The 27,715-nt window shown below is 63.1% G+C and overlaps 10 protein-coding genes and 1 non-coding gene across 11 annotated transcripts; 7 read left to right on the top strand and 4 right to left on the bottom strand.

Moving 5' to 3' along the window:
• Positions 1-274: 274 nt before the first annotated feature.
• LOC62_07G009349 lies at positions 275-357 on the bottom strand. Its single transcript is given in 2 exon segments — positions 275-310; positions 322-357. It is a non-coding gene; the product is annotated as a tRNA-Met (tRNA).
• A 167-nt stretch (positions 358-524) lies between these two features.
• RPP30 (Ribonuclease P protein subunit p30) lies at positions 525-1,953 on the top strand (the record flags this gene model as incomplete). The annotated part of the gene is made up of 7 exons (XM_062775903.1): positions 525-720; positions 771-991; positions 1,034-1,147; positions 1,192-1,284; positions 1,330-1,523; positions 1,564-1,643; positions 1,679-1,953. 7 exons carry the CDS (start codon positions 525-527, stop codon positions 1,852-1,854), a joined length of 1,074 nt encoding a protein of 357 aa, XP_062631887.1. The 3' UTR covers positions 1,855-1,953.
• Positions 1,954-2,131: 178 nt separating this feature from the next.
• Twf1 (Twinfilin-1) lies at positions 2,132-4,216 on the top strand. The gene is made up of 4 exons (XM_062775902.1): positions 2,132-2,311; positions 2,425-2,699; positions 2,776-3,039; positions 3,076-4,216. Exons 1-4 carry the CDS (start codon positions 2,203-2,205, stop codon positions 4,129-4,131), a joined length of 1,704 nt encoding a protein of 567 aa, XP_062631886.1. The 5' UTR covers positions 2,132-2,202; the 3' UTR covers positions 4,132-4,216.
• A 307-nt stretch (positions 4,217-4,523) lies between these two features.
• LOC62_07G009346 (uncharacterized protein) lies at positions 4,524-5,121 on the top strand (the record flags this gene model as incomplete). The annotated part of the gene is made up of 3 exons (XM_062775901.1): positions 4,524-4,739; positions 4,899-4,968; positions 4,994-5,121. The coding sequence occupies 3 exons, from the start codon at positions 4,524-4,526 to the stop codon at positions 5,119-5,121; spliced, it is 414 nt and encodes a 137-aa protein (XP_062631885.1).
• AOX1 (Alternative oxidase, mitochondrial) lies at positions 5,110-6,658 on the bottom strand. The gene is made up of 3 exons (XM_062775900.1): positions 6,305-6,658; positions 5,814-6,255; positions 5,110-5,763 (listed from the first exon to the last, which is right to left on the bottom strand). Exons 1-3 carry the CDS (start codon positions 6,555-6,557, stop codon positions 5,262-5,264), a joined length of 1,197 nt encoding a protein of 398 aa, XP_062631884.1. The 5' UTR covers positions 6,558-6,658; the 3' UTR covers positions 5,110-5,261.
• A 1,079-nt stretch (positions 6,659-7,737) lies between these two features.
• LOC62_07G009344 (uncharacterized protein) lies at positions 7,738-10,527 on the bottom strand (the record flags this gene model as incomplete). Its single annotated transcript, XM_062775899.1, has 10 exons — positions 7,738-7,937; positions 8,029-8,335; positions 8,374-8,785; positions 8,822-9,089; positions 9,125-9,254; positions 9,292-9,440; positions 9,502-9,611; positions 9,650-10,019; positions 10,057-10,321; positions 10,357-10,527. 10 exons carry the CDS (start codon positions 10,525-10,527, stop codon positions 7,738-7,740), a joined length of 2,382 nt encoding a protein of 793 aa, XP_062631883.1.
• Positions 10,528-10,779: 252 nt separating this feature from the next.
• Positions 10,780-11,948, top strand: MPC2 (Mitochondrial pyruvate carrier 2). The gene is made up of 3 exons (XM_062775898.1): positions 10,780-11,011; positions 11,265-11,394; positions 11,690-11,948. Exons 1-3 carry the CDS (start codon positions 10,905-10,907, stop codon positions 11,876-11,878), a joined length of 426 nt encoding a protein of 141 aa, XP_062631882.1. The 5' UTR covers positions 10,780-10,904; the 3' UTR covers positions 11,879-11,948.
• Positions 11,949-13,245: 1,297 nt separating this feature from the next.
• On the top strand, positions 13,246-14,708 carry denD_1 (D-erythronate dehydrogenase). The gene is made up of 5 exons (XM_062775897.1): positions 13,246-13,348; positions 13,404-13,602; positions 13,657-13,872; positions 13,930-14,068; positions 14,143-14,708. The coding sequence occupies exons 1-5, from the start codon at positions 13,279-13,281 to the stop codon at positions 14,608-14,610; spliced, it is 1,092 nt and encodes a 363-aa protein (XP_062631881.1). The 5' UTR covers positions 13,246-13,278; the 3' UTR covers positions 14,611-14,708.
• Positions 14,709-15,482: 774 nt separating this feature from the next.
• On the top strand, positions 15,483-20,252 carry rcsC_1 (Sensor histidine kinase RcsC). The gene is made up of 8 exons (XM_062775896.1): positions 15,483-16,094; positions 16,142-16,980; positions 17,013-17,243; positions 17,411-17,618; positions 17,659-17,826; positions 17,866-18,008; positions 18,045-18,293; positions 18,339-20,252. Exons 1-8 carry the CDS (start codon positions 15,836-15,838, stop codon positions 20,160-20,162), a joined length of 3,921 nt encoding a protein of 1,306 aa, XP_062631880.1. The 5' UTR covers positions 15,483-15,835; the 3' UTR covers positions 20,163-20,252.
• Positions 20,253-20,268: 16 nt separating this feature from the next.
• Positions 20,269-23,733, bottom strand: LOC62_07G009340 (uncharacterized protein; the record flags this gene model as incomplete). The annotated part of the gene is made up of 2 exons (XM_062775895.1): positions 20,269-22,968; positions 23,110-23,733. The coding sequence occupies 2 exons, from the start codon at positions 23,731-23,733 to the stop codon at positions 20,269-20,271; spliced, it is 3,324 nt and encodes a 1,107-aa protein (XP_062631879.1).
• A 789-nt stretch (positions 23,734-24,522) lies between these two features.
• SPB1 (AdoMet-dependent rRNA methyltransferase SPB1) lies at positions 24,523-27,530 on the top strand (the record flags this gene model as incomplete). The annotated part of the gene is made up of 5 exons (XM_062775894.1): positions 24,523-24,614; positions 24,664-25,134; positions 25,180-25,780; positions 25,821-26,919; positions 26,965-27,530. 5 exons carry the CDS (start codon positions 24,523-24,525, stop codon positions 27,528-27,530), a joined length of 2,829 nt encoding a protein of 942 aa, XP_062631878.1.
• Positions 27,531-27,715: the final 185 nt, after the last annotated feature.

Raw genomic sequence — 27,715 nt, 5'->3', positions numbered from 1 at the left:
TGCCTCAAGCAGATATTAAAGCCACGACCACACGCCTGTACGCGTCTGCACACACGGCGCAGCCACTCATACACGCCGTAGTGTGTGCGGCGCGTATGCTGCCGATCATGCATGACGGCGCGGGGGCGTGTTCTGTGCCCCGTTGCACACACGCACCGATCACGCCGATCACCTCGCAAAAAGAATCAACCTCAATCGAGTTCAACAGCGCGCAGAAGCGATCTAAAACCACGAGCAGGACGAGGCAGCAGGGGCCAAAAAGCCGAAGCTTTCGTATCGCCACCTGGTCTCGATCCAGGGATCTCCAGGTGTCACACAAAGTATGAGCCTGGCGCTTTTCCACTAAGCCATAGCGATCTGTTTGTTTGCGTCTCGGGATCAATTTGAGCTTGCGCCCTCCCACGTGCCGACCACGCGAGGTACCCTTCCCTCGCACAATTTCGGTGTGGGCAGCTTGACTTCCGCATCGAAGTGCGTTAGTTGTCTCTCTATTCTCCACCACACCCACACCCACTCATCGCGGCATGTACTACGACCTGTTCGTGCCGTTCCCCTCGCCCGAGGTTGCGCCCGCCAAGAAGAAGAAGGAGGCAAAGGGCAAGGGCAAGGCCGCGGACGACCGCTCCAAGACGTCCACCCCGGCGCCGGCGGACTGCTGGGCTGGGCTGGACGCCGCTGAGCGCGTCAAGGTGTCGCGCGACGTCGCGCTCGCAGGTCATCGTGAGTAGGAGGGTTGTGGATCGTGGGATACAGCCCGCTGACGCACCCAGTCGGCTACAACGTCGTTGCGTACACCGTGTCCGCCGAGCAGTCGACCGCCGTCACGCCGTGCCCCTTCGGCTCGGCGGACGCGCGCACCCTCCCCTTCCCCCGCCTCGACCCGCGGTTCAGCACGAGTAGCAGCAGCAGCGACGCTGGCCCATCACAGCCCACTCTGGTGCAGGTTACGCGCTACCACATGCGTCTCGACGACGGCAAGGTGCACCCGATTGTGAGTTGTGTCCTTGTCCATGCAATCAACTGACACATGCAGACTGCGGCCAACACCAACGCGCTGGCAGACTACGACATCCTCAGCGCGTATGTTGGCTCGGATAAGGCCTTCCAGGTTGCCTGTGTCGAGCTGTCCAACCCTGGTCCTAACCAGGTGGGTGCCCAACGGATGGCCCTGACGACCCACTAACATCCCAGATCTCTATCATCACTGTCCCACTGCACGAGCGCCCGTTCTCGTTCCGCTTGAACCGCAAGCAGGTGCGCCAGGCGCTGCGCATGGGTGTTGTGGTGAGTGGTGTTGGCATTGTTGTTGTTCACCACTGACGCGACCAGTTTGAGATCCCCTACGCGGCCGGCCTGTTTCCCCCAACATCGGTGCCGCAGGACGCAGCACGGAGATACCGCCAGAACTTCCTCTCCAATGCCCGCGAGCTTGTTCGCGTGACCGAGGGCAAGGGGATCATCCTGTCCTCTGGGCCAGATGGGAGCAGCTCGAGCCTCCGTGGACCGTTCGACGTTGTGAACCTGTAAGCTGCTTCACTCGCGAAGTTCGTAGCTGATATCCAGCGCAACCATCCTCGGCATTCCTGCCAACCTCGCGAAGGAGGCGCTTTCGTTGACGCCAAAGAAGGTGTTGCTCCGAGCTCGTGGGTTCAGGGCATGAGACTAGCTGACCCACCAGAGGCGCGCAGGACACACAAGGCCGTCACGTCGGCACCTCGCCTCGTCCCCCCTCCATCTGGGTCCGGCGGTGCTGCCGAAGACGACGCGATGGAGGTGGACGGCACCGAGACTGGCGCCAAGCGCGCTGCCCCCGACTCTGCCACCGCCAACAAGAAGAGCAAGGTTGGCGCATAGGCCGACGAGGCACAGGAGTACATATAGCATGCGGACGAGGTGTTTGGGGATTACTTGTGCATGGAGCATTGGCGTGTGTATGCATTGGATAGAGCGTTGGGGCAGATGCGATGCACAAGAGTCGCAAGTCACTGAGGCCAAGAGAAAGTGGTGGTGGTGGTTTGTGAGCGACGTCACTGTGCGTCGCGCTGCCGGTTGTCCTGAATGCCCGCGCCCCGCAGCCACGTCCCACCACAACCACCAACACCTCGTCACTCCAACTGGCAGGCAGCACCCAATTCACTCCAGTCACTTGGCCATTCGTTCCAACTCTCACTCCACCCATCTCGCACACTCCAGACGCCGCAAATGTCTGCACCTTCTGGGATCAAGGTCCCGCCTGCGATTTCCGCTGCGTTCGGCGCAGCAAAGTCGAGCGCTGACGATGTCCGCGCGCTCGTCTTCACCATCGAGGGCGGTGAGTGCTGTGCTGGGGTGATGGCGAGGGCTTGCACGGTGGTGTAACCCTTGCTACGTCTCACCTCTATGCCCACATTGGAGCTGTGTTCGTCCGCTCACACACCCCCGCAGAGTCCTTCTCCCACCTCACCACGGTCAAGCCCAAGGGCTCGTACGCCGACGACATCGAGCTGCTCGCCCCCACGCTGCCGAGCAAGCAGACGCCCGCGTCGTTCGCTTACCGCCTCGACTCCAAGTCGGGCGGCGCGTACGAGTGGATGATGGTGACGTTTGTGCCCGACGATGCGGGCGTGCGCGCAAAGATGCTGCAGGCGAGCTCGCGCGGCGGCCTCATGAAGGCGCTGGGCACCGGCAACTTTAAGCATGACTGGTTTGCGACGTCGATTGTGAGTGTGCGGCGGCGGCGCTGTGCTGTTGTGTCTGTGCTGTGCTGTAGTGTGCGGTGCTGACCCACCCCCTCAGGGAGACCTCACACCAAAGGCGCTCAAGGCCCACCTCGACCACATCCTCTCGCCTCCCCCGCTCACCGCGTCCGAGGCGGCGCTGCTCGAGATCAAGGCGGCCGAGGCGGAGGAGGCCAAGTCGCTCGCCCTGGACAAGGAGACGCAGACGGCGCGCGTCAAGGCTGTCGTCGGGCTTGGTGGCCGCATGAAGTGGAACGCAGACGTGCAGGAGGCGCTCACCAAGGCCGCTGCGAGGTCTGACGACGGCTGGATCGTGTCTCTGGTGAGTTCACGTGTCCTCGACACAACTGACACCCAGGACATTGCGCCCACCGACTCGTCGCTGCTCCAGCTGCAGCGCTCCGAGGCGTGCAAGCCCTCCGAGCTCGCGTCCAAGCTGCCAGAGAAGGCCCCAGCCTACGTCTTCTACTCGTTCCCCACGCCCCCGCCCCCCAAGCCGGCACCAAAGCCGGCGCCTGCCGCCGCTGCGCCTTCCGCACCCCGCAACACATTCCAGGCGACCGCTGGCGGTGTTCGCTACGTCGCAGCTTCAACAGCCCAGCCTGAAAACGCTGCCGATGGTGAGGAGCAGGAGAAGGAGAAGACGGAGGGAGGAGAGGAGGAGGACGCTGCACCGAAGGAGGAGGCTGAGGAGACAGGTGGTGACAAGGAAGAGACGGCAGAGGAAGGTGTCGCAGCGCTCAAGGTCGAGTCCAAGCCCGCGTCGCCCGAGCCCATCGCTGCCGCCGAGCCTGAACCAGAGCCCGAGGTCGAGTCCAAGGGCCGCGTCGTCTTCATCTACTGGTGCCCGTCCGGCAGCCCCGTCAAGTTCCGCATGATCTACTCGACGTCGGTGCGTGGCGTTCAGCAGGATGCGATCGACAAGGCGGGCGTCGAGATCCACGGCAAGATTGAGACGTCGGACAAGAACGACGTCAACGAGACGCACCTGCGCGAGGCGCTTCCAGCCAAGCCAAAACACGCGTCGAGCCTCCCGAACCCGGGCAAGCCTGCCGTGTTTGGAGCGCCCGCACCGAGCGGGTTCGGTGTCGCTGCCGCCCCGCCGCCGAGCAGCAACCCGACGCGCAGCTTCGCCACGCCTGCCACTCGGCCAGTGTTTGGCGCGCCCGCGCCCGTCGGCGCAGCGTTTGGCCGCCCGATGCCCATCCGCACGACGTCGCACACGCCGCCCGCGAGCTCGTCGAGCCCCGTGTCTGCCGCGGCGCACGCCTCGGCACCCACCTCGGCCGTCGAGGACGACGGGGACAGCAAGGAGAGAATCCAGAACGCGTTCAACGCCTTTGGCCCCAGAGTCAACTCGCCCGGTGGTGGCAGCGGCGGTTTCGCGCGCCCCCGCCCCGCTGGCCGCAGGTAGCGTGATGGCATGAGAGTGGGATCGTACGGATGGTAATGTTGGATATGAATCTACAGAACGTTGGCATGCATGCGGTGTGGCACGAGTTGGCGTTGGTGAGGGGAGGAGTCGCGTGAGCGCGGCTTGCAACGGCCAAAGATGCTCACGAGCTCGGCCCGGGCCTACATTGCACTGATCCTGCCTGCGTTGTCACGTCGTGCGCTGCACGCTGTGCGCAGTGCAAACCAGCCATGCAGCCGTCGACGTCGAGTGGTGGGTGTGGTTGCAAAAGCAGGGGCGCGAAAAAGCGCCTCGGCGGAGACGATCGGCGAGATGACCTCCACCGGCCTTCCTCGTCTTCTCCATCTCCTCGTCGTTGACTTTCCCTCAACTCCAACAACCCACCACCAACAATGACAGCACCACCCCCGCCACCAACCAAGCCCCCGACCCCGCGCGGCCCGAACCCGCTCCTCCTCCTCGGCATCCTCGCGGCCGCGAGCTCGACCTTCCTAATCCTAGCCAATCGGCGCAACGACGACCCGGCACACAAGCGGCGCGAGTTCCACGGGCCCAAGCTGCCGCCGCTTAATGCGCCCAAGGTGGATATGCCGGTCAAGAAGGGGCCTGTGGAGGGGATGAACTAGCACCGACGCCGGAGGCGGCGGTGCGCCGTGCGAGCGGTGGGCGTGTGGACGACGGGCCTTGAGCCGCGCAGAGGAAGGAGAGCGAGCTGGACATAGGAGTACATTGTGAGCGTCGTCGTCGCGGCCGCCGCTGACCACCAGATCATATGCATTGGTTTCTTCGGAGTCGCGTCGTTGCGTCGCAGCTCGGAGCCGGGTGTCGGAGCCGGCGGTCAGTGTCCGCGGCGAGAGTCCAGCGCCGCGCCGCGCCGCGCCGCGCCGCGACAACGGAGTCGACTCGGCATCCGACACGCAGCCGGCCAGCGGCCTCATGCCTCAACCACTACACCCCGCCACTCCACGCCAGCACCACTTCGCGACATAGAATACATGAACATGGGCATCATTACGTTTTACTCTAACAAGTGGGACTGTGTGACCGTTTTGTGGCTGGGTGCTGGCGCAGCGACGTTGTTTGTTGCTCCGGTGGACGCGCTCACTCGCGGCTGCGCCGCTCGAGGCCGCTTACGACTGCTTCTCCTGCTGCTCCTTTGCCGCGCCGAGCAGCTTCTGCTGCGTCTCATTGGCGTACTTTGCGCTCTCTTCCCGGGTGAAGCCGGGGATCGTGCCGCGGATCTCTGGGGCCGGCTCGCCCAAAGCGAAGGGGTTGAAGTCGTGCTTCTGGTCGAGGTTGGCAAGCGAGTGGTTGACGAAGCGGTGCGTCGCCTCGTCGGCACGCACGGCCTTGATCACGTCGAGCAGCGACGCGTCCTCGGGCATGCGCCAGTAGTCGATTGCGATCTGCGGCGCGGGCTTGTCGCTCCACTCGGGCACGAGGCCGCGCTCCACGTCCTCGATGCAGTGGGTGTACGTCCGCACGGCCTCCTCCTCGAGCGCGGCGACGAAGCGGTGCGCCGTCTTGGGCGTGATCAGGTAGGTGAGGAAGAAGAGGTTGTAGAAGACGCCCTGGGCGCCGAGGACGACCGCGCGGGTCAGCCACGACGGGCGAGCGACGGTCATGAAGGTGCTGGGGGGCGTCAGCAGGTGCCAGCTGTGTTGTGTGTCCGTCCCACTCACAGCAGGTGCATGCGCTCGTTCTCGGCCTCTTCCAGCAGCGTGTGGATCCAGCCGCCGTCGCGGCGCAGCAGGCGGAGACTACGCAGGTGGCGCAGCGTACCACCCACCATGCCGGGCACGCCGGCGATCGACTCGAGGAAGATGATGCGCTTGAGCCACGCCTTGTCGCTGAGCAGGTCGCCCTTCTCGCGCAGCTGCTCGATCGTGCTGCTCTTGAGGTGGTCGGGCGTGATATGCGTGCCCTTGTAGCCCGTCACCTTGTCAAACGTCCACTTGGTCAGGCGGACCATGTTGCGGATCGTCGCGTCGGTGATGGTCTGCGGCTCGCGGTAGACGACCTTGACGCTGTCGAGGTCCGACTCGGTGTAGATGGGGTTCATGAGCGTCCACCCGCCGGCCTTGTCGGTGGCTATGAGAGCCGAGATGTCGGCCTCGGTCTTGTCTGCGCCGTGTGAGCTTTGCTTCCAGTCGCCGCGCCGCGCGCCACTCACCGTTGTAGTGCGCGCCCTCGCTCCCGCGCCCCTCGTGAGAGAGCGCGCTCGTCGTCGCATCGGCAGCTGCCGAGGAAGAAGAAGACGACGCCGCGTTCTTCGGCGCAGCGCTGGGCGCAGGCGGCGTCCGCGCGATAGAGCTGGTGTGCAGCCCCGCGAGGCAGAGCGCCGGTGCGCGACGCGAGCTGGTAGCTGCGATGCGGAGCACGCTGGGCCCGCCGGCGCGGAGGGGCATAACGAGGAGGGAGGACATGGTGGTGGGGGGTGGGGGTGGAGTGGTGTGGTGTGGTGTGTGATGTGGTGCTACGTTGTAGCTGGCTAGCTATCGGGTGAAAGTTGTCTTGTCTGAGTGACTACCGACCGCCTCGAGGAACCCGAAGATATATACCAGTTCCGATCAGCGCAGCTCTGCAAACTCGCCACTGTCGTCGACTCGTGCCCGTCGCATCAACAATACCCCGCCCTTGGCACACAGCTGATGCACCACCCTCTCTCTCTCTCTCCGCTCCGAGGCAAACATCGGAAATGGGAATACCAAAGGCTACACTTGCCGCCGGGGCTACAGACCAGGGGCAAGGCAATGACGTCGGGCCCACCCCTAGATCAGTGGCGCCTCCCCGCCGCCGGGCGCGTTCTCGCCCCAGATAACCCGTAATCGCGCGCTTTTCTGTGGCCGGCCAGCTGGGGCGTGGCTGCTGCCGCCTAGCAAAAAGCTGCACAAACCCCGGCGTGCATGCATGCATGTTTGCAGTCGCTGTACTCCGAGTCGGACTACACGCATGCACGCATCTACATTCGATCAGAGCACGCCGCCAACGCCGTGAAAACAAACATTGTTGCACTGGTTGTCGCCTCGGCGCCGAGTCAGGTCGGGACGAATCGCGCCCCGCCGTTCTGTCACCGGGTCGATCCGGACCCGCCACTGCGAGCGGCCACACACCGACTCGACGACCGCAACTCCTCCACGATTTGGCATGCCATGCCAAATCCAAATGCATGACTACGACTACGAAGCATGCCGTGCAGTGCAGGCTAAGCTATCAGATACCAAACGTCGGAGCGTACCGGCCCCACTTTGGGCCGCTGGTGACATGTGCTCGATGAACGTGCTTGACCCGCCGGCAGCCCGCCACCCGCCACCCGCCACCCCACGACGCGCCGACGCGCTCGTGTCCCCTCGGCACTGGCGTTATCAGCGCGCCAGGGCTGCGCCACTGCCGCTGCCGCTCGTCAACGGCACCTGCGCGTCAGTCGGCATGTCGCCGCTGTTTTTGTGTTGGCTGACTGGCACTCGCGGCAATATGGACCATACATTGCGCGCAAACTCGCGCCATTAATACAGCTGCTGGCATTGGGCGACGCCCCGCCCCGCCCGTCTACGTATCCAGCTGACTACACCTCGCTACCATGTCCGCCCGCTCACATACGGCCCCTCACAACGCGGTTGACCACCGCCCGCCACACATGACACAATGCACTGCGGACTCGAGTGCAAACTGCACAAGCGAGTCGCTTGTCGTCGCCGCCGCCGCCGCCGAGCCGTTGGCCTCGGTTGCCGCGCCGCCCCCACCCGCCACCATCTGGCTCCTGGGGATGAGGGACACGGCAGGACACACAGGACACAAGCGATACTCTGGCGTTGTGATGGGGAAGTGAGTGACAGAGCACCGTTCTGACGCAGGTCAATATCACGCCACTCGTACCATCGCCGCGACTTAACTCACCCCATTCATGCCCCTTGGCACACCGCGCCCCGCTGTCCGCCACGAACGGAATCTCACTCTTACACGCAGGGCACGAGTCGGTGCCATCCGCGCTTGTGGCCGAGTTGACGATACGAGCACCGATATGCCCAGATCCGCCACTAAGCGCAATCAGGTGGTGGATGTAGAGCTCATCGATTGCACCGAGGGATGCCGAGGTATGCCGCACCGCCCATTCCAGCGTCAGCGACGCGATGGTACGTCTCAGCGTCGACGCCAGTGATCGTGCTACGGTGGTAAACTCGTCGTATGCACTGGGGAACGTGCGCTGTGCATTAGCAGCAGGTCTGACGATACGGCGCTTACTTGTCCCCAATAAGCGAGAACGAGCCTGAGGCGTAGCCGGTCGAGTGGTTTATGAGCCCACAGCGCCTGAATCAGGGCTTGCCGTGGTGATGAAGGCGATGATTCCAATGATGGGCCCGCGGTATCGGGGTCGAAGGCGGAGATTATTTTCAGCAGCAGCTCTCCGGAGTCGGAGTCGCTGGCGAGGGTGCGAAGCACCAGCGAGATGAGCGGCACAAGCGGCGCAACGTCAAACACTAATATCAGCTCAGCCGTTCCGGAAAGCTTACATCGTGGTGGATCCGCGAGCACCTTCTCCACCTCCTGGGCGATCGACTCTGGCGTCGCCTGCGTGTGCTTCAGGTCGGTAACGATGAAATCATCGATACGATGGACCTCGGTCAAGCTGTCGAGGTTGTGTAGTGTCAGGGGTCTGGTGTCAGCAGGTAGTCGCGTATCTGCTACCTACTCTGTAATCCATGTGGCAATGTCAAACGACCCCCCAAGGGCGGCATACCCAGCAGTTGAGGCAGTCAGTTCGCGGTCGCTAGTCATGAGGAGGGTCCGTAATGTCGTGTTGCGCGACACGTCAAGGAACGCGTCGCGTGCCGCCAGCGAGAGGCGGAGCGACTCGGCAAGCGGGGCGAGCTTGGGCTCGGTGGTCACGTCGACGAGCACATGGTGTGTCAGGGTGCCAAGGACGACGAGCACGGTAGACGGCGCGACGAAGTGGATACCTAGCGTCAGCTGGTTCGCACAGCTCGCGACCCACCAGCACAGGCGGTGAGCGGGCTCGAGCCGGCCCAGTTGCCGATCGGCTGCAGGCGGACGCTCTTCACAGCGCCCCGTGACGCCTGCCAGAAGTGAACAGAGCCAGACTTGGTCCAGATCACGAGATCGTCCTGCGGTCAGATAAGGTCACAGCACCGAGCGACTCACAGTGAGCCACTTGATGGCAGTGATTGTGCGCCGGTCGGCAGGGGAGATGACCACCGGCTCGCCGAGCTCCAGTCTCCACGTCGGATCCTGGTCTTTGGACTGGACAGCTATCCGCTGGACGGAGAGCGTGCATACTGAGCCGTCGGTTCCTGCGAGAGCCAGCCGCGAGACACCTGGCGTCAGTAGGTTGTCCGACAGGCATACACCTACGAGTAGTCTCGTTCACCGCCTGCCACTTGGACCATGTGAGGTCGCTTACGAATGGCGACGCCGGTAGGACGGGTACCTCGGCGATCAGGCTCGCAGTACCGTTCGCATAACTACACGTCAGCGCCGCGCCCACATCCCACCTCCTCACCTCCAGAACGCGACCCCGCCCGCGCGGTTCCCGAGCGCGAGCAAGCTCCCATCAACCCCAATCATGCTGTCCATGGGCAGCGCGTCGCTCCACTCCAAGCACGTGAAGCGCATGCGCAGCATCGCCCGCGTGGTCGGCTTGTTGTCCGGCACGAGGTCGGGCCCAAGCAGGCGCATCATGGCCTGGGAGAGGTCGGCGGCCTCCTCGAACCCGCGCGAGAGGGGGTCGCCTGCCGGCTCGTAGATTGACACGCTGAGCGAGTTGGTGAGCACCGCTACGACGGCGCTGCCTATCCGGCTCATACACGACGGCGACCACACCGCGCTGCGCACGTGTCGGTTATTGTCGGTCAGGACGGCGCTGTACTCATCTGGCGGGTCAGCGACGAGAGGACGCCTGGAACCCACCGCCCACGTCCGCCCAGTCATACACGTCCTCCCGCTGGCGATTACTGTCGAACGTAACGCTCGTCATCCACCAGCACACCTCCCCGTCCTTGGGCCGCGCAAGCTTGCGTGCCGACGGCCCGCCGTCGCCGTCCACGTCAATGTCGTCCTTGTTATCGTCGTCGTCGTCGCCTTCCTCGAGCAAGGCCTTGGGCGCGAACGCGTCGTAGATGCTCGAGTTGAGCGGCACGCTCGGCGCGGGAAGGGTAGATATCAGGTGTGGTGTCTGCGGCCGCGGTCAGCGCACCCTCCCCCATCTACCCCACGCCAGATACTTGCCGTGATCGACACGCCATGCCGCGAGACGAGGAGGCACTGCCCGTCCGCGCTCCACGCGACGTTGCGCCGCGACAGCGAGGCGACGCGGCCGGGTACGCTGCGCGACGTTATCAGCACGGGCAGGGGGCGGGTGCTGCTCGCGCTCGCGCTCATGCTGGTGGTAGTGGTTGGGGAAGAGTCGTGCAACTTGTCCATATTTCCCAATGACCGCATACCAGGTTTCGATTGTTGTTGACGGGTGGAAAGTCAGTTACATAATCTGGGGCCCCGCCACGTGGAAACCATGCGAACCGTGCCACATTGAGTCAAACTCCGGCGCGCCGTAGTGTGAGTTGAGTCGTGCTGCCTGCCTGTCTGCCCCAGAGGAGTTGAATGCGGAGGCGGCAATGACATGCCAGTGCCGCTAGCTGGAGCGCCGACAGACGGACAACGACGACGACGACCAAGTTAGAGACGATAACATTGCAACAACAACCTAGACTTGTGCCTACTACGCTTCGCCTCGCCCCTCACCACTCAAAAGCCCAACAATGTCCGGACCCGCAACAGGCGCCGCCGCTTCCAAGGTCACCAACGCCGCCGCTAACAAGGCCACGTCCAAGTGGCAGGCGTTTGTCAACCACCCCGCTGGTCCCAAGTGCGTCGCGCCGCGTGTGGCCAAGAGTACGATGTACCGTGCTGACGAACTCTTCTCTGTGCTGCCTACCCGCTGTGTTGACCGCTTTCCTCGTCGCTGTCTGATATCATCGCGTCTGGTCTTCGTGACGTCGCGTCCCATCGCATCTCATCTCACGCGTCGTGCTCCCGCCTTGTCCATCTCCTGATCCGACTACGGCCTGCTACTGCTTCTCTACGCCCACCGCCCCGCACTACCCCACCCCACCCTACAGGACCATCTTCTTCTGGGCTCCCCTCGCCAAGTGGGCCCTCGTCGCTGCCGGCATCAAGGACCTCCAGCGCCCTGCCGACAAGCTCTCGGTCAGCCAGAACGTCGCGCTCGCGGCTACGGGCTTCATCTGGGTGAGTGGGCTTGGAGATGACGGGAAAGGGCTGGTGCGCCGTGGCCGTTGTGCGCCTGTCAGCGTCAGCGCGTGGAGAAGCGCGCGCTGCGCGAGATGGAAAGCTCGAGTCGTTCCCTGGTCGCGTTGCCGCTTGTCTTGGTTGTTGGCCGTGCTTGTTGGCTACCTCGCTGTGCCAGCTGCGCAACATCGGTCTGTCACCAGTCACGCGAGGCGCGCACGGCATCCCACGGCTCGGCTTCAACGCCCTTCTCACCCCCCACGTGCCGCGACGCGACTAACCACCCCACCCACAGGTCCGCTACTCGCTGGTCATCACGCCAGTCAACTACTCGCTGGCCGCCGTCAACTTCTTCGTCGGCACGACCGGCCTGACCCAGCTGTACCGTATCTGGGACTGGCGCAGGAAGAACCCCGAGGCGTACGCCGCCGAGGAGAAGGCCAAGGCAGCCAAGGCGGCCGCCGCCAAGCTCTCGCCCGCTTAGGTTGTCGGATAGGTTTGTAAGATATGGCGGTCGTGGCCGTCTTAGGTATGATGCATAGATCTGGGCACGGCGGGGAGCGGGGCGAGCGGTCGAGCGCAGCGAGGCGTGAGGTGCGAACCAGCGCTGACCACCCACAAGGAAAAGAAAGCTGACTATGACTGACGCCGCCTCACCACATGCACACCCACGACACGCACGCAAAAGAAGAGCTGCCTCTCTTCGATCATACGCGCGGCGTGTATCCATCACAGCCGTACCCAGCGCGAAGCGGGCGGGGCTCAGGCGAGTTACCATAACTCGGCGGGAGTGGACCGGGGTATTGCCCCCTTCACTCGTCGCGGCGTGCGGCGGGGTCGAATCATGTACCAAATGTGCAGTATTTGGCACGGAAAGAGTGGGGCCGGCCGCTCTCCTTTCGCTCTGTGTTTGCTCTGAAGCCGGTGGGTTGGGCTTGACGCACGCTGGCGCGACGGCGGGGTGGATGAGAGAGTGTGGGGTGGGATGGCTTGTGGATGGCAAAAGGGATGGGGGGAGGATGACCTCCACAGCTGTGTACGTCCCCGCACACACACATGCAAAAGGAGACCGACCCTACTCCCCGAACCCGTCGCCCGACCCCTCGGGACCGGATTCTCATCACGGGCTCGGAGCGTGGACCTGTCGCCCGAGACCAGCAGGCTTTCGACACCGCCACGGAGGCGGGTGGTGCTCGGTGGTCGTTCTCCGTCCAGAAAGCCAGGTGCACGCTCGCCCCGGCACACATGACGCTGCAATCGGCACGCGCGCTCGAGCTGAATGAGTTCGAGCGCGCATGGGTGTGCTGCTGCATGGAGGTCGTTCGTGTGAGGCTACTGTGCTGATGCTGGGAGCACACTTGCCCCTCGACAACCTACCACTCTGCCACTCTGCCACTGTCAAGAGCTTTGTCTGCCACGCTCGGCACACTGCTATACCGTGGCCCCTCGGATGGGCCTGACCCGGAGATCCTGGAGAGATGCCAAGCGTGTGCAGCCATAGACGTAGAGGTCGACCCGATTTCTCGGTCGAGCCAGGCGGCGGGGCTAGGCGTGGCTCTCAGCGTGAACAGCCCTGGGCAGCCTCGTATGTAGTACTATCACATGTAGGGGCTCCAGGATCTCGCTCTCATGCTCACCTGGCCAGGATATGCATGCCTCCGAAGCGCAGACGCGCGACCGCCGTCCCGGCGACGGCGGTGACCAGACCACCCAAGCACCTTTCACCCGGACCAATGCCGGACCGATATGCCGCCGATATGCCGGGCCGACGTGACCGGCAACTGGCGGCACGCGGCCATCGACCCGGACAAGCGACTCTTAAGCACCACCCATCGCATCGCATCCTGCATCGAGCTCTCTCTCAATTGACTACTCACACTCACAATGGCCGGACCTACATACGACTTTCAGCTCCCTGCCCATGTGCAGACTGTGCTCCTGACCGGCGCGAACGGTGGGTTGGCGTGGCGTGCCCCCAGCGCGAGCGAGCTCCACTCACACCTGCTCAGGCTTCGTCGGCCGCGAGGTCACCAAGCTCCTGCTCGAGCTGTACCCCAACCTCCGGGTGATCACGACCGACATTGTCGAGCCCCCGCGCTACGTCGAAGACGAGAAGCGCCTGCGCGCCGTGCAGGCTGACCTCGGCAAGGCCGAGGACCTCGCCAAGCTGTTCGAGGGCGAGAAGGTCGGCGGCGTGTTTGCGCTCCAGTGAGTTGGGATAGGGATGGGAGGGATGTAGGGCACTGCTGACGCCCACGCCAGCGGCATCATGTCGGGCGGCTCCGAGGCCAACTTTGAGCTCGGATGGGCCGTCAACGTCGACTCGCACGTCCAGCTCCTCAAGGCCGTGAGGAAGCACAACGACGAGATCTTTGGCAAGCCCGACGGCACCAACCCCCGCATCGTGCACGTCTTCATCTCGTCGTTGGCTGTGTACGGCGGTCCCAAGGCCGGCCCCAAGGACCATGTCATTCCAAGGTGAGGCGTGTGCGGCTGGGCCAACGCGAGAAGGACGCCCTTGCTGACATAGTCTAGTGACACCCCCCTCATCGCTGGCACGTCATACGGTGTGCAGAAGCAGATTGGCGAGCTTTACGCCTACGACTACGGACGCAAGGGCTACCTCGACACGCGCTCCCTCCGCCTGCCCACTGTCGCCATCCGTACCGGAGCTGTGAGTGCTGCCGAGTGCCGAGGGCAATTCACGGCGACGCGATTCACAACGACGCCGCTGACACAAACCCCCAGCCCTCCACCGCCGCGTCTTCCTTCTTCTCTGGCCTGATCCGCGAGCCGCTGCAGGGCCTCGAGGCAATCTGCCCCGTAGCCTCGGGTCCTGACGACCCGATGCTCGACGAGATCCCCCACTACCTCAGCCGTGCCAAGACCGTGTTCCGTAACATTGTCTGGGGCATGTGCATGCCCGAGTCCAACTTCAAGTACGGGCACCGCTCGATCAACATCCCCGGCATCACGATCACGCCGCGCCAGATCATCGCCGCGCTCAAGGAGCACGGCGGCGACGAGGCCCTCAAGCTCATCAAGTACGAGAAGGACCCGGCCGTCATCAACATCTGCCTCACTTGGGCCGGCTCGTATGACAACTCGGAGGCCCTGGCGTCTGGTTTCGAGGTCGACGACGCCAAGACTGGCTTCGCTGACGCCGTGGGCGACTTCAAGGCCGCGTTGCAGGAGGAGGCCGCCGCGGCCAAGTAATCACACGCGCTGCGCGGTGCGTGACAGAGGTGGAGGGAGAACTGGCGTGGTGGGCAGCAGCGATGGTGCGCCATCTGCCGCCGCGTGCCGACGGGTCCGGTAGTCACCGTGTCTTCGGCATGATTGTATGTAGCATGCACAATTGGGATGGGCGATGGCGGTGGACGGGGGGTGCGGGGGTCCAGCAGCAGCAGCAGCAGCAGCAGATCGCGAACGACGTTGATCGCCGCTGCGGAGTGGAGCGCGGCTGGGGTCGTGGAGCACCGCACGTTTGCAAGGTCGTTGCCGCAGCCCCGACCGATCTCAACAAAGGCTAGGCCTCCCGCCGCCAGATCGGCTGATAACATCGGCGGCAACTGTCTCGGTGCCCACTGGATTTTTGGTACATGTCTGATAGCGGGATGCATGGCGATTGAAGGGGGCTTTGCGGGTAAACTGGCGATTGAATAGCAATGCCATTTGAATGTTGGGCCAGGGGCAGCAGGCGAGGCAGCAGCCAGAGGCAGCAGGGGGGGGGCAAAAGGCCACAACGACGACATGTGTCGGTTGTTTTCGTCGTTTTTACACAATCCCTATTGACGCCACATTCTTTGCGCCACCGAGGGAGGCGGCCCCCCTCGACGTTCTGCTCCTGCTGACTCTGACCGCTGACCTGCTCTCTGTTCTCTGCCTCTGTGCCCTGCGCGCAGCCCTGCACCCTCCTCGACTGTGTACGCTACGGCCGGGGTTTGTCGTGCCTTGCACATTGCACCGGAATGTATACACATCGTCTTCAAACAATGCAGCGCTGCTAGCGGCCGCCGCCGTACCGACAACGACGCCGACGACGACCACAAGCTGTTCCAACAAGACTTACACGTTCGTTACTTTGTGCTTGCTCATCTCTCCCTCGCCCCCCTCGTTCTCTATCCTACCTCGACACTCGGGCTGCCGACACTCGGCGCCGGCAAGCTCGACCTCCCACACACACCACGCTCCCTCCCGAATCGGATCACGACCACACTGTCCCTCTCCTTCGGCACTACCGCATCACTCCGCCGCCGACATCCCGCAACCTCGTCATAGAAGGACGGAGTCGCCTGTGACGTCCGTGTGCAGCAGCACCGACGACGCAAAAGCACAGATCTCGCCCCCGTGCCATCTCACCAGGCACTACCGCGAAGGCATACCGCGACCCCCAGTTCGCCGGTCGTAAGTTGCCGCAGCACTATTTACTCAGAGCCCAATGACATCCCCAACCACCTCATCTCCATCAGCAATCGACACATCACGGCCTGGCAACAGACCACAGATTTCTCTAATACAGCCCAAGAGGACGTCACTAAACACCGCCTTGGGGCAACCGGGCACAAGCTCGTCATCGCCAGTGTCGGCGTCGCCCCAGTCGGCGCCTTCACCGGCCGGCAGAGAGCGAGCCTTGATAGACCAACAAGTTCGCACGCCGATCACGTCTCTCGAAGGTCCATCGCGACCACTATCACCCGGTACGCGTTACTGCAAACGTGTGCGGACAAAAATCTGACAGACTCAGCCATGACGCGCTTGCCCACCGACACCCGCGGCCGGAGATCTACCCATCAGCCACCCGCAGCCCACACGCACGAGCCTCCGCCAGGGAGCGAGGGTAGAGCAAGACCGAGTGAGACAACAGGCAGCGCCGAACCGATGCTGCCTGTGCCAGCGGTTGCCCAAGGAAACAACATTCGATTCCATGGCCGGTCACTGGCGGCCAACCGCCTCCGCCACGCCGCGAACAGTGTCTCAGATTTTCTGCACAGTTTCATCACGGCGCCTCTGCCGACCTCGAGTGGGTCCTCGGAGACAGCGGCAGGCCCACGCCCAGGGTCACCGACGCGTTCTTCGAGTCCTTCCGACGTCCTCGCGACGCCGGCGACGGAGGCGCCTCCCAGCCGGCCCAAGATTCGGCGGGCGTCCACAGGCATGACGCGCAGCTCGAAGGGATCACGCGCGCCCCAGGTCGAGAGCGATGACCCAAAGCCAGATGCGACTCCACCCGGACCGGTCCACTTCGTTGTCGTCGACAATGACTTTGAGCAGCTCAAGGTCGAGGTGACCGGAGCCGGTGCGGCCGAGATAGACCAGCACTCGTCGCATGAGGCCGAGAGCGACGAGCACGAGCCGTCGAGACCAGCGACAGGCCTCTGGCACAAGAACAATTCGCAACTCAATACCGGGACACATCCCAGCCGCACCGTCTCAGAGTCGTCGAGCTTCAAGCGCCAACCCCGGAGTGCGTGTTCGCCGGAAGGCCTGCGCGACTTTGTGAAGCATCGCATGATCCCCGCCATTACCCATTTCGCTAGCCAGAGCTTTCCTGAGCCTGCAAAAGAGAGGTTGTACCAGAGAGAGGTGAGTGCCGCGCCCGATTCTGCTGACCTCAGGTATGGTACTCGGAGAAGCAAGGAGCGCTGCTCTGTTCATTATTCTTCATCATCTCGTGGATCCTCTCCAACACGCTGCAGATGCCGCTTGACAAGTTTCAGCTCTGGGCCTATGTTGGACTCGCAGGTTTCTTTACCGTGCTCCTGCCATTCGCAGTGGCATTGGACGGCCCCCTGAAGTTTCCTTGGCTGTACCAGGTCATTGTCTGGGGCGCGGTCTGGCCCTGGGGAGTGAGTCTCACTTGACAAGTCTTCGGCTGATGATCCTAGATCCTTATTTCAGTCGAGATGGTGAGTGTGGCTGTGGCTGCGAATTAATTTAGCGTGCGCTAACGATATCAGCGCAACTGCGGTGTACGTCACAACGATCTGGCTGTGCAAGTCACTGACGGCTGCAGTACTTCCAGGGAGTGCCAGGATGCGGATCAAAGTTGTTTCTCTACTACATGGGCATCCTGATGGGCTTTCCGAGTATCGCCATCATGGCGATGCGGCAGAATCGGATCTTCCACCTCGTGGGCGTGGCAAGCTACTTCATCTCGGCAGGATTCCTCCTGTTCAACCAGCCCAGTGTACCGCGGCTGTTCTATCGCAACCCGGCGATGTGTACGTGACCGTGCATGGGGGGTCAACGCTGAACCAGCAGTTGGGCTCTACCATGCCTTCCTGGTTGGCACCTCCTATGTCCGTGAACGGAACGATCGCCAGCTGTTCCAGCTCCGTCAGCAGCTCAAGATGCAGTATCGGGCGGTCCAGGCCGCTCAGATCATGGAGCGCAAGGCTGAAGAGTCGAAGAAGCGTTTCGTCTCTTACAGTGAGCGAAGCAGATTGGGGTGACTACTGACTTGTGCAGTCTTCCACGAGGTGCGAGTGCCACTTAACACTGCTCTCCTCGCTGTCCAGAACCTCGAGGGCGAAGGTGTCTTTAGGGAGCTCGGAGAGGGTCAGGCTGATATGGTCCACGGCCTTATGGGCAGTCTTGCGATGATGGAGAAGGTGGGTTCATCTTGATCGACACCGCTAACCCGCCAGGTTCTGAACGACGTCTTATCATTCAACCGAATGGAATCTGGTCGGTTCACCCAAGCGCGCAAGCCCTTCGACTTTCACAAGTCGATTCAGCTTGTCGCCCTCAGCCACCAGGTCCAGGCTGAGCTCAATGACATCAAGTTCAGTGTCGAGCTCGATCCCAGGATTGACATGTGTGGCGGGCTGTTCATCGGCGACGAGATGCGGTTGAGGCAGATCACCTCCAACCTGGTCTCAAATGCTCTCAAGTTTGTGAGTGCACATGCGTGCAATATGGCTATGGTGCTAATGTGACAGACGCACTCTGGCTCTGTTCGCGTGGTTACCAAACTCATGTTCCCTACCTTCACCCTCCCGCCTCTTCCCCGGCGACGAACCGACTCTAGCACGATCGTTCCCAGCCAAGAAAGCTCCAAAGTCACCAGCCCGCGGGCAGCAATGTTTGATGACAACTACGCTGTCAATGACGATCCTGAGCGCGGCAATGTGTCGATGGAATCCAAAAGACAGTCCCTCATTCGCAGAGCCAGCGAACCAGGCTCGCGCTCCAGATCACCCTACGCCAAGCAGTCGCCGAGACTGAAGAGCACCGCAACGCAGGCCATCCCGCCAGAGCTCGAGCGCAACTTCTCATATGGCACATATCCCTTGGACGGCGTCGCTGTGCCCAAGGTTGTCGTCCGAGTCGAGGTGCACGACACTGGCGTTGGGCTCCGCCCAGAGGATGTCTCGGACAACAGGCTGTTCTCGCCCTACGTCCAGACGGAGATTGGTCGTCGCCAAGGTGGCAAGGGCTCTGGCCTCGGCTTAGCCCTCGTTCGGCAGATTGTCAAGCTGAGCGGCGGTCGGCTGGGCGTCGACTCTGAGACTGGGAAGGGCAGTATGTTCTGGTTCGAACTGCCCTATGCCGTGCTGGTGAACGCACCGCCGACAGCGGGTTTGGACGCACCGGGTGACGGAGGTCCCAAGAGCGACAACGCGCTGCGAGAGTCGCCTGAAGCAGGTTTCCCGACAGGTTCTACCTCGTTGCCGGGCTCGGTAGCACCGTCGGCCCAAGCCTCACCGACAGTACATCGCACCCCTAGCAAGTCGGGGCTAGGCCGACTCCCCCCCGCCGCGTTGACTGAATCACGTCGCCCATCGACCGCATCAGAGGAAGCCGCCTATCTTCGCGCCATTCGCAAGCGGGACTCTGCGTCGAGCGCCACAGAGGACTCGTCAAACCCTTCGTCGGCTGGATCCAACGATGTCGCCCCAGTTCCGAGCCCATTGCGACGATCTGGCCCCGACGTCCCACCCAGCTCTTCTCCCAGGCGAAGCTTATCGGCCGGAGCTGTTCCGCTTGCTGCCTCCTCCTCCCCGCCAACGCCCTCGCCGCCCCTCGGTACAACCGGCTCGCAAGTGATGGCTATGGCTCCAGAGTCGACGACTGTGTCATTCAGACCGGTCGACTGGAGCTACTTGCCGTCGTCACCCTCGCCACTAAGTTCAAGCTCGGTCCATGTGCCGGACCCGCCGCGACTGCAGCACTTCCAGCTCCCTCCAGTGTCTACCATCCCCGAAACGCCTGAAGGGCACCCAAGGGCCACCCCCGACAAGCCGCTCGACACGCCGGCATTGTCATCTATCCCACCGTCTTCTCCTGCAGTTGATGGCCAGGCGCCAATGTCGGCGCTGGTGGTGGACGACGACGTCTTGACCCGCAAGCTCATGGCACGAATGTTGCGTCGCCTCGGCCACCAGGTCACCACGGCGGAGAATGGCCGAATGGCGCTCGACATGATCATCGCGAGCTTCGAGCCCGGATCAACGACCCACTACGACATTGTCTTCCTCGACAACCAGATGCCCAAGATGACTGGTGTCGAGGTGGCGGCCGAGGTGCGCCGCCTAGGCCTGCCGCTGTTCATTGTCGGATGTACCGGCAACGCGCTCCGCGAGGACCAGGACGAGTACCTCGCCGCTGGGGCGGACGACCTGCTCCCCAAGCCTGTGCACCAGGCCAATATTCTCGAAATGATAGAGGCCGCCCGCGAGCGGATACGCGAGCGGGCAGAAGAGTTGTCGCGCGGAGCTTCAGCGCCGACGACAACGCCCTCGACACCACACCAACACGCTTGATTCTTTTGGGACACTCGCACCGAACAGCCATGTTCATGTATCATTATTATTCATTTGTCTCGCTTCACATACAATATGCATAGGGTCGGGTCGGATCCAGCACGCGTCAGGTCCAGGGTGGGGCGTACTCGTTGTCGGGCTGGGCATGCGGTGGCGCTGTACGAGGCGGGCGCGACTCGCGGCGGCGGACGAAAGTAGCCTGCGGCGGCGGTGAGGGCGGCGGGGGCGGGTTGAGTGAGCGGAGGGCTGGCGGGCGCACGGGGCGGGGCTGGCCGCCCGAGGCGCGGCGAACGAGGTTGGGGCGCGGGGCGACGCTGATAGAGGGGTACTCGTCCGAGCTTGAGTCGTCCGCGTCATCAGTGGAGCGGGTGGCACTGCGGCGCGGGTGCGAGCCGCCCAGGCTCCGGCGGAGCGGGGGCGGAGGCGGCGGCGGCGGGGGAGGGTTCGGCGCGATGGTTGACGGGGCAAGTGCGAGCGGGCGGTGGCGCGCGTACCCCCGTGCAAGGGCGCGAGTCGAGCTCCCCGGGGACTGGCGGAGCTGGGTCGGGCTCGGCGTGCTGCGCCGAGGCTCGTCGGTCAGCACGTACGGCGACCACTCGGGGGTAATGTACGGGGTTGCACAGCCCTCGGAGGCCAGCCGGCTGGCGCTGGGCACGCGACGTGGCGCCACGTGTGGGGCCGCGTACGCGCTCGGCATGGCGTCGTGCAGGTGGCCTGGCTGCCACTCTGGCTGGTGGCCGTCGTGCGCTCGCCCCGAACTGGGTGTGCGGACGTGGCGCGGTGCTGTGGTGAACGCGCTCGGCGCTGGGTCGGCATAGCCGTGCGACCAGTCGATGTGGCGGTAACTCTCGTTTGACGCGCGGTGGCTATCGCTCGACACGCGTCCGGTGCTAGGCGTGCGCGTGGGGTAAGTTGGCGGTGTGGCGTAGCCGCCGGGGGGTACGTCATGCGTGAATGCCGCAGGCCGGTGGCCCTCGTACGAACCACGCCCGCCGCTCGGGGTACGTGTCGGCCGCGGTGGCGGGCTGGTGTAGGCTCTGGGGGCTGGTGGCGCGTCGTACCCCTCCGCGTAGCTCTCCGTGTACCCAAAGTAGTCGTAGCTCTGCGAGCTGGGCGAGGTGCCGTGAGTGGCAGAAGTGCCGTGCGTGGCAGACGTGCCGTGCGTGTCCGTCGTGTCGGGTCTGTCCACCGTGTCGGGCGGGAGCACGGTGCGCGGGCTCACAGGACTTGGAAGAGGGTCGTACCCCGGCGGCGGGGGGTTGCTGAACACTGCTTTGGCACCAAGCGGGCTGGGCAGCCGTGGGCTGTGGCGTTGTAGCGGACTGGCCGGTTGCGGTGGGTCAGCGCTTCTGCCATCGCGCGATGGGGGCGCGAGCCCGCCCACGAGCGGCGTGGCGGCCGCGAGCTTGTCGGCGGGTGTTTCCGGCGTGGCGGGGTGCACGCTCAGCAGTGGCGGTGTCTTGCGCGGCAGGTCGACGCTGAGCCGCGGGCGCGGGGACGGCGGCTCGTCCTCCAGTGCCTCGGGGGACGCGGTGCGCGAGGGCACTAGGCGTGGCTCGGACGCGAGCGGCTGGGTCGTGCTCGGCGGGGACATGTTGGGGGGTAATGTCGGCGGTGGGGGCGGTGCTGGCGTCACGCTCAGTGTGCCGCTACGCCGGAGGTGGCGGAGTGTGACGCGCGCCGGACGAAGCACCTGCCCGTGCACCACCTCGTCGCTGCTCCCCGACGGGCTGGGGCTTGGCGGGGCGGGCGGGTCTAGGAGCAGCGCACCGGCGAGGGAGATCATGTCGTCCGTGTCCGCCATCGGCATGGGTATGGGCATTGCTACGCGCGGGCGGAGGAGCGGCAAGGGGAACGAGACGGACGCGGGGCGCAGGCTCGCGCGTTTGCGCTCTGATTTGGGGACGGCGTTGTGGACCCACCACACCAGGCGCGTCGTCGCGCCCACCCTCGTGGGGATGCGGCGGCGGTACGGCCGCGGCGCGGGGAACCCGACCTCTGCGGTTGTGGCATCGACACTCTCCTCACTCTTGGGGTTGTTCTCGCCCTTTACCTCGTCGTCCGGGTAGAGCGCCACCAGGTCGGCGTAGCTCAGAGCCGTTCCCCGGCGCAGAAGGTGCGCGTTATACCGCCTCATCCAGCGTAGCGCCGCGTTCATCTCGTCCCGTGGGACAGCGGATGGCGCGCCGTTGCCACCCCGCGCGGATGTCCACTTCTCCATGAGCTGCTTCCTGTCGGCCTCGAGCGCCTCGTGGGTGGCGCGGAAGGCACACGCTACGGGCGTGCTCTCGTTGGCGGCTTTAATGCGCCGCATCCACGCGGCCTGCTCGTCGTCATCTGTGCCGTCGGTTTCTACCGAGGGCGCCTTGGCTGGGGCTTCAGCACCTTCAGCTGCTGCCTTCGCTTTCCTATCCTCCGCGATTCGTGCCAGCTCTTCTTCGGCCATCTCGTCGTACCATTCGAGGCACTTATCGCAACGGGCCAGCTCGACATGGACGAGCACCGTCGTCTGCCACGTGGGGTAGTCGGGGACGCGAGACGGGCTCCGCATCGGCGGGTAGCAGTCGTGTGAGTCTGCCTGTTCCTTTAAGGCCTCGAGGACGAGCTTGAGTCGGTGGGCCTTCCCGTGTGCCCCTGGTGCGGCGGCGACCCACCTCATCGTCGCCGGCAGGAGCGCCGACAGGTCGGTGTGGTGCGTGTGCGGGTATGGCGGGTGGTGGACGGCCGCGGGGTTGGGCACCGACCCGGGGTCAGGAATGTACGGGAACGCCGACGTCCACGAGTTCCGCCGCCGGCCATCGTAGCGCTAGGATTAGCGTAGAGGTGGGAGAGACAAAGACTCACGTTGAACGAGCTGGGCGGTACACCATCTTCCCTCGCGACTGGTTGCCGGGCGAGGATTCCGCGCTCGAGTCAGTGTACCCGTCGCCGAATCATCGCCACTCACCATCTGCCGCTCGCGAGTGACTGGCTTCGCCGTGTCCGCAGGGTCACTCTCCAGCCCCGCACACAGAGGGATGCTCCGCAGCGGTACCTCGTCGCCGGGGAGGGAGAAGCGCCGCGAGTCGCCGGCGACGAACGGTGTGACGCTGATTCCCTCGTGCTTCTCTCGCTGAGGGTCGCTTTCTCTCCGTGTCTGAACAGCCTCTTGTACGCCCTCGTCACCGGCAATGGAGATGAAGTGGCCGATCTGTGTGAAGCTTCCGCTGGGTGTGTTGAGTGGGCTTGACTTTTTGGCCACGAGCTCGCCTGCCTCGTCACTCCCAACGGCGGCCGCCGCGCCACTGGCCACCACGATTGACGAAAGGCCATGATGGTCCTTGTCTCTATCCTTGTCCTTGTCGCGCTTGAAGATGTCGAAGAAGCCGCTGTTGCGCGACTTGAACGAGCTGGGCGGCAAGCTCACCTTGGACGCGTTGCGTGACCTTGAGAACGATCGCTTCGACTCGCGGTCTTCGTGCGACCCCCCACTCGGCTCCCGCCGGTGTAGCAGGACGTCGAGGACATTGTCACGCGAGAGGCTTGACGACCGCCGCCGGTGGCCCCGCAGCGCCGACAAGACTGTGGACATGGTGTGACTGGAAACATGCTGGCTGCGAGGGGGACGTTGGCTCGTGGCCGAACGTACAGGCCGACGAACTGTGCGTAGGCTGTGCGTGAGCGCACGATTCCTGCTATGCACGGGGCTGGTGGTGGGTCCACATGACGTACTGGGAGTGTGCGCTCCGTTGAATATCGCACCTCAGTGAGTTCGCCACACTCAGTGCCACATCCCAGAGGTCAGTGACAGGAGGGGCTGGTGGCAGATGGTGGGATGATGGCGGCCATCCTTAGCCTCACAGGCCGATACAGTCGAGAGAGAGAAAGAGAGAGATAGAGAGATCCTCTGTAGAGTAGATCACGTCGGTCCAGCTTGATCTTGATCCTCAACTCTGCAGCCCGCTGTAGATTGACCTCAGCTACGGTGGAGAGCGCACCAGTCGAAGATCTCTACTAACGAGTCACGTGATCAACATCTGACGATTCTGCAACACCCACAAGCGCAAGACTGTCAATGTTGTTCTGTTCGATGCCTTATAGTAAGTATCGTGTTGTAAGTTGCAGTTTTGTAGCACTGTGCATGTTGTGTTAGTTGACAAACTATGTTAAAGAGTCAAATGTCTCGTGCGAGCTGCCTTGTGGTGTCGGACGCGTCTGGTGGCAAATTGCTGGTGGAGGGAAGGGGGAGCGGAACCAAATGCCTCCACCAGAGATTTTGAGATTGTCGAGCTGCAGTGTGGTCGAGCGAGCAACACCATCGACTGTTGACACTTCTCTCCAGCCATACCCACCCCCTCCCCCATCGCAGTCGACACTCAAGATGGGAAAGCACGACAAGAAGTCGGGCAAGGGCCGTCTTGACAAGTTCTACAGGCTTGCCAAGGAGCAGGGCTACCGCGCCCGTTCGGCCTTGTAAGTCTCTCCTCGAGCTCACTCGGCATCACACTGACGACGACCCCAGCAAGCTCGTCCACTTGAACCGCAAGTACGACCTTCTCTCAAAATCGAAATGTACCATCGATCTCTGTGCCGCCCCCGGTGGTTGGCTCCAGGTCGCTGAGAAGTACATGCCCAAGGGCTCTCTGATCATCGGTGTCGACTTGGTGCCCATCAAGCCGCTCCCGCACGTTATCACCTTCGCGGCCGATATCACCACCCCGGCCTGTCGCAACGAGCTCAGGCAACACATGCACGACTGGAAGGCCGATCTCGTGCTCCATGACGGTGCGCCCAACGTCGGTGCCGCATGGATCCAGGACGCCTTCACCCAGAACGAGCTCGTGCTCCAGTCGCTCAAGCTCGCTACCGAGTTCCTCATCAAGGGCGGAAACTTTGTCACCAAGGTCTTCCGTTCTAAGGACTATAACAGTCTGATGTGGGTCTTTGGCCAGCTGTTCCGTTCGGTCGAGGCTACCAAGCCCCCCTCGTCTCGGTGAGTTTAGCTGCCAGCCTCTTGATCGCAAGCTGACCCACTCAGTAACGTCTCCGCTGAGATCTTCGTCGTGTGCCGCGACTTCATTGCGCCCAAGTACATTGATCCCAAGTTCCTTGACCCAAAGCACGTCTTCAAGGACCTCGCTGCCTTGCCCGAGTCGATCACCGAGGAGACTGGCAAGCCCGGTATTGCCGCCACCCAGGAGTCGCTCGTGTCGTCTGCCAACCTCATCGCCCGTCTCGCCGCCAGCAACAACCACGCCCACGCGAACGTGTACAACCCCGAGAAGAAGCGTCGTGCCCGTGACGGTTACGAAGATGGCGACTACACCCTGTTCCACAAATCTCCCGTGTCCGCCTTCATCAAGGGTGACGGCGTCGCCATCCTCGGTACCATGAACGAGATTGTGTTCGAAACCGAGGAGGAGAAGGAGTGGCTCAAGTCACGGCACACTACTCCCGATGTCCTTGCCAACTTCAAGGATCTCAAGGTTCTCGGCAAGCGTGAATTCAAGGAGCTCATGAAGTGGCGTCTCGCCATCCGTCTTGAAATCGGTCTGGACGTCAAGGTCGACCCCAACGCGGAGGCGACCGAGGAGGTCGAGGTTGAGCCCCTTGACGAGGAGGAGCAGATTACCGAGGAGGTGAGAGGGAATTTCCCATAGGCCGCGCTGACAGTATCAGCTCAAGAAGCTCCACGAGGAGAAGATGGCCAAGCAGAAGCGTGAGAAGAAGAGGAAGAACGAGATCAAGACGCGCACAATCCAGAAGCTCCAGCTCGGTATGTCCGCGCCGACCGACCTCGAAATGGAGGACCGCGCCCTTGCCGGTGAAGACGAGATGTTCGACCTTGGCGAGGGTGAGCGTGAGCTCCGCGGCCGGGGCAACCTCCACGACACCATTCTGGACGCCGATGGCTTGTCTGACGAGGAGGAGGAGACTTCTGCCGCCCCTGCAGAGGAGAGCGACGACGAAGTCTACTCGTCCGACGAGGAGAGGGAGCTCCGCGCTCAGGAGCTGGAAGGCGAGCTCGACGGCATGTACGACGACTACAAGGAGCGCATGGCCGAGCGCGATGCCAAGTGGAAGGTCAAGCAGCAGCGCCTCAAGGACGGGAACTACGCTTCCTGGCACGGTATCAACGATGGCGAGGAGAGCGACGATGGTGTCGACAAGGGCTACCGTGACCAGATGGTCCGCCGTTTCCCCCGCCGCGGAGACGATGAGGAGGACGAAGCCGAGGAGAGCGAGGACGGTGGTTGGGACCTCGTCGCCGCCCAGAAGGCCAAGATTGGCGAGGAGGCCGACAGTGACGACTCGGACGAGGAGGGCGAGGCCGGACCATCAACCAAGGCCGCCAAGAAGAAGGCCGCGATCAAGATCCGCCCTGATGCCCGGGCACCCCAGCCCAAGAAGCTGGTCACGACATTGGCCGAGTCCGAGCAGCGTGCTGCCATGAGCCGCAACGCTCAGGTCTGGTTCGACCAGTCCGTCTTCAAGGGCGTGGGCGACATGGCCGCTCTTGCTGCCCTTGACGGCGATGACGAGAGCGAGGAGGGCGATGATGAGAGCGGAGACGACGAGGAGGATGTCGAGATGGACGACGAGGACGAGGACGACGCGTCGGACGTCGACATGGACTCTTCGCTCGAGTCAACACTTGACGACAAGGAGGGCGAGGATGATGACGACTTTGAGATCGTGCCCCAGGAGAAGGACGAGGACCCTGAATGGGATGTCGAGGACGAGAACCAGGACGAGGTGCTCCAGCAGAAGATCAAGAGTGAGTAGCTGCGCACTCCGGAGGTATGTAGCTGACACACCGCAGCCAAGGGTCTTCTCACTGCCGAGGCCGTTTCCATCGCCCACCGTCTTGCCAACCGTCAGACAACGGCCGACAAGCTCATCGACGAGGGCTTCAACCGCCTGTCCACGCACAACAAGGACGGTCTGCCAAGCTGGTTCCTGGACGACGAGTCCAAGTACTACCGCCCCAACATCCCGATCACCAAGGAGGCGGTCGACGCGCTCAAGGAGCGTCAGCGTGCCCTCGACGCGCGTCCGATCAAGAAGGTCGCCGAGGCCAAGTGGCGCAAGAAGATCAAGGCGCACCAGCGTCTCGAGCGCGCCAAGAAGCGTGCCGACGGCGTCATGGAGACCGAGGACCTGAACGACGGCGAGAAGGCACGCCAGGTCTCCAAGCTTCTCAACCGCGCTGCCGCTGGCGAGAAGTACAAGGAGCGCAAGGTCGTTGTTGCCCGTGCGTCCAACAAGGGTATCCAGGGCCGACCAAAGGGCGTCAAGGGCAAGTACAAGATGGTGGACGCCCGTATGCGCAAGGAGGTGCGCGCGCTCAAGCGCGTCAAGAAGGCCGAGAAGAAGAAGAGGAGCTAGTGGTCGGGTCGTCGTCTCATCATTTACAGTTTCTTCCGCCTCTAGCACTGCAGCACTCTTTGTACTATCATGCATCATGGTTTAGACTTCAAGAAGAACATGGGTTTGATTTGTTTGTTGGTTTGCTTGAGAGTGTACAACATGTTGGAATCTGTCTAGTGGGAAACACTACAACCAAAGAAGAG

Source organism: Vanrija pseudolonga, chromosome 7, assembly GCF_020906515.1.
Source record: "Vanrija pseudolonga chromosome 7, complete sequence".
NCBI classification, from domain to species: domain Eukaryota; kingdom Fungi; phylum Basidiomycota; class Tremellomycetes; order Trichosporonales; family Trichosporonaceae; genus Vanrija; species Vanrija pseudolonga.
This window is presented reverse-complemented; position numbering and strand designations above follow the sequence as displayed.

Coding starts and splice junctions, on each gene's coding strand:
- Twf1 (XM_062775902.1), top strand. CDS start 2,203: ATGTCTGCACCTTCTGGGATCAAGGTCCCGCCTGCGATTTCCGCTGCG. Junction 2,700..2,775: donor ACTGGTTTGCGACGTCGATT/GTGAGTGTGCGG, acceptor CCACCCCCTCAG/GGAGACCTCACACCAAAGGC. Junction 3,040..3,075: donor ACGGCTGGATCGTGTCTCTG/GTGAGTTCACGT, acceptor ACTGACACCCAG/GACATTGCGCCCACCGACTC.
- AOX1 (XM_062775900.1), bottom strand. CDS start 6,557: ATGTCCTCCCTCCTCGTTATGCCCCTCCGCGCCGGCGGGCCCAGCGTG. Junction 6,256..6,304: donor CGAGGGCGCGCACTACAACG/GTGAGTGGCGCG, acceptor CACACGGCGCAG/ACAAGACCGAGGCCGACATC. Junction 5,764..5,813: donor AACGAGCGCATGCACCTGCT/GTGAGTGGGACG, acceptor GACGCCCCCCAG/CACCTTCATGACCGTCGCTC.
- MPC2 (XM_062775898.1), top strand. CDS start 10,905: ATGTCCGGACCCGCAACAGGCGCCGCCGCTTCCAAGGTCACCAACGCC. Junction 11,012..11,264: donor AACCACCCCGCTGGTCCCAA/GTGCGTCGCGCC, acceptor CCCACCCTACAG/GACCATCTTCTTCTGGGCTC. Junction 11,395..11,689: donor CGGCTACGGGCTTCATCTGG/GTGAGTGGGCTT, acceptor CCCCACCCACAG/GTCCGCTACTCGCTGGTCAT.
- denD_1 (XM_062775897.1), top strand. CDS start 13,279: ATGGCCGGACCTACATACGACTTTCAGCTCCCTGCCCATGTGCAGACT. Junction 13,349..13,403: donor GCTCCTGACCGGCGCGAACG/GTGGGTTGGCGT, acceptor ACACCTGCTCAG/GCTTCGTCGGCCGCGAGGTC. Junction 14,069..14,142: donor TCGCCATCCGTACCGGAGCT/GTGAGTGCTGCC, acceptor ACAAACCCCCAG/CCCTCCACCGCCGCGTCTTC.
- rcsC_1 (XM_062775896.1), top strand. CDS start 15,836: ATGACATCCCCAACCACCTCATCTCCATCAGCAATCGACACATCACGG. Junction 16,095..16,141: donor ATCGCGACCACTATCACCCG/GTACGCGTTACT, acceptor TGACAGACTCAG/CCATGACGCGCTTGCCCACC. Junction 16,981..17,012: donor AGAGGTTGTACCAGAGAGAG/GTGAGTGCCGCG, acceptor TGCTGACCTCAG/GTATGGTACTCGGAGAAGCA.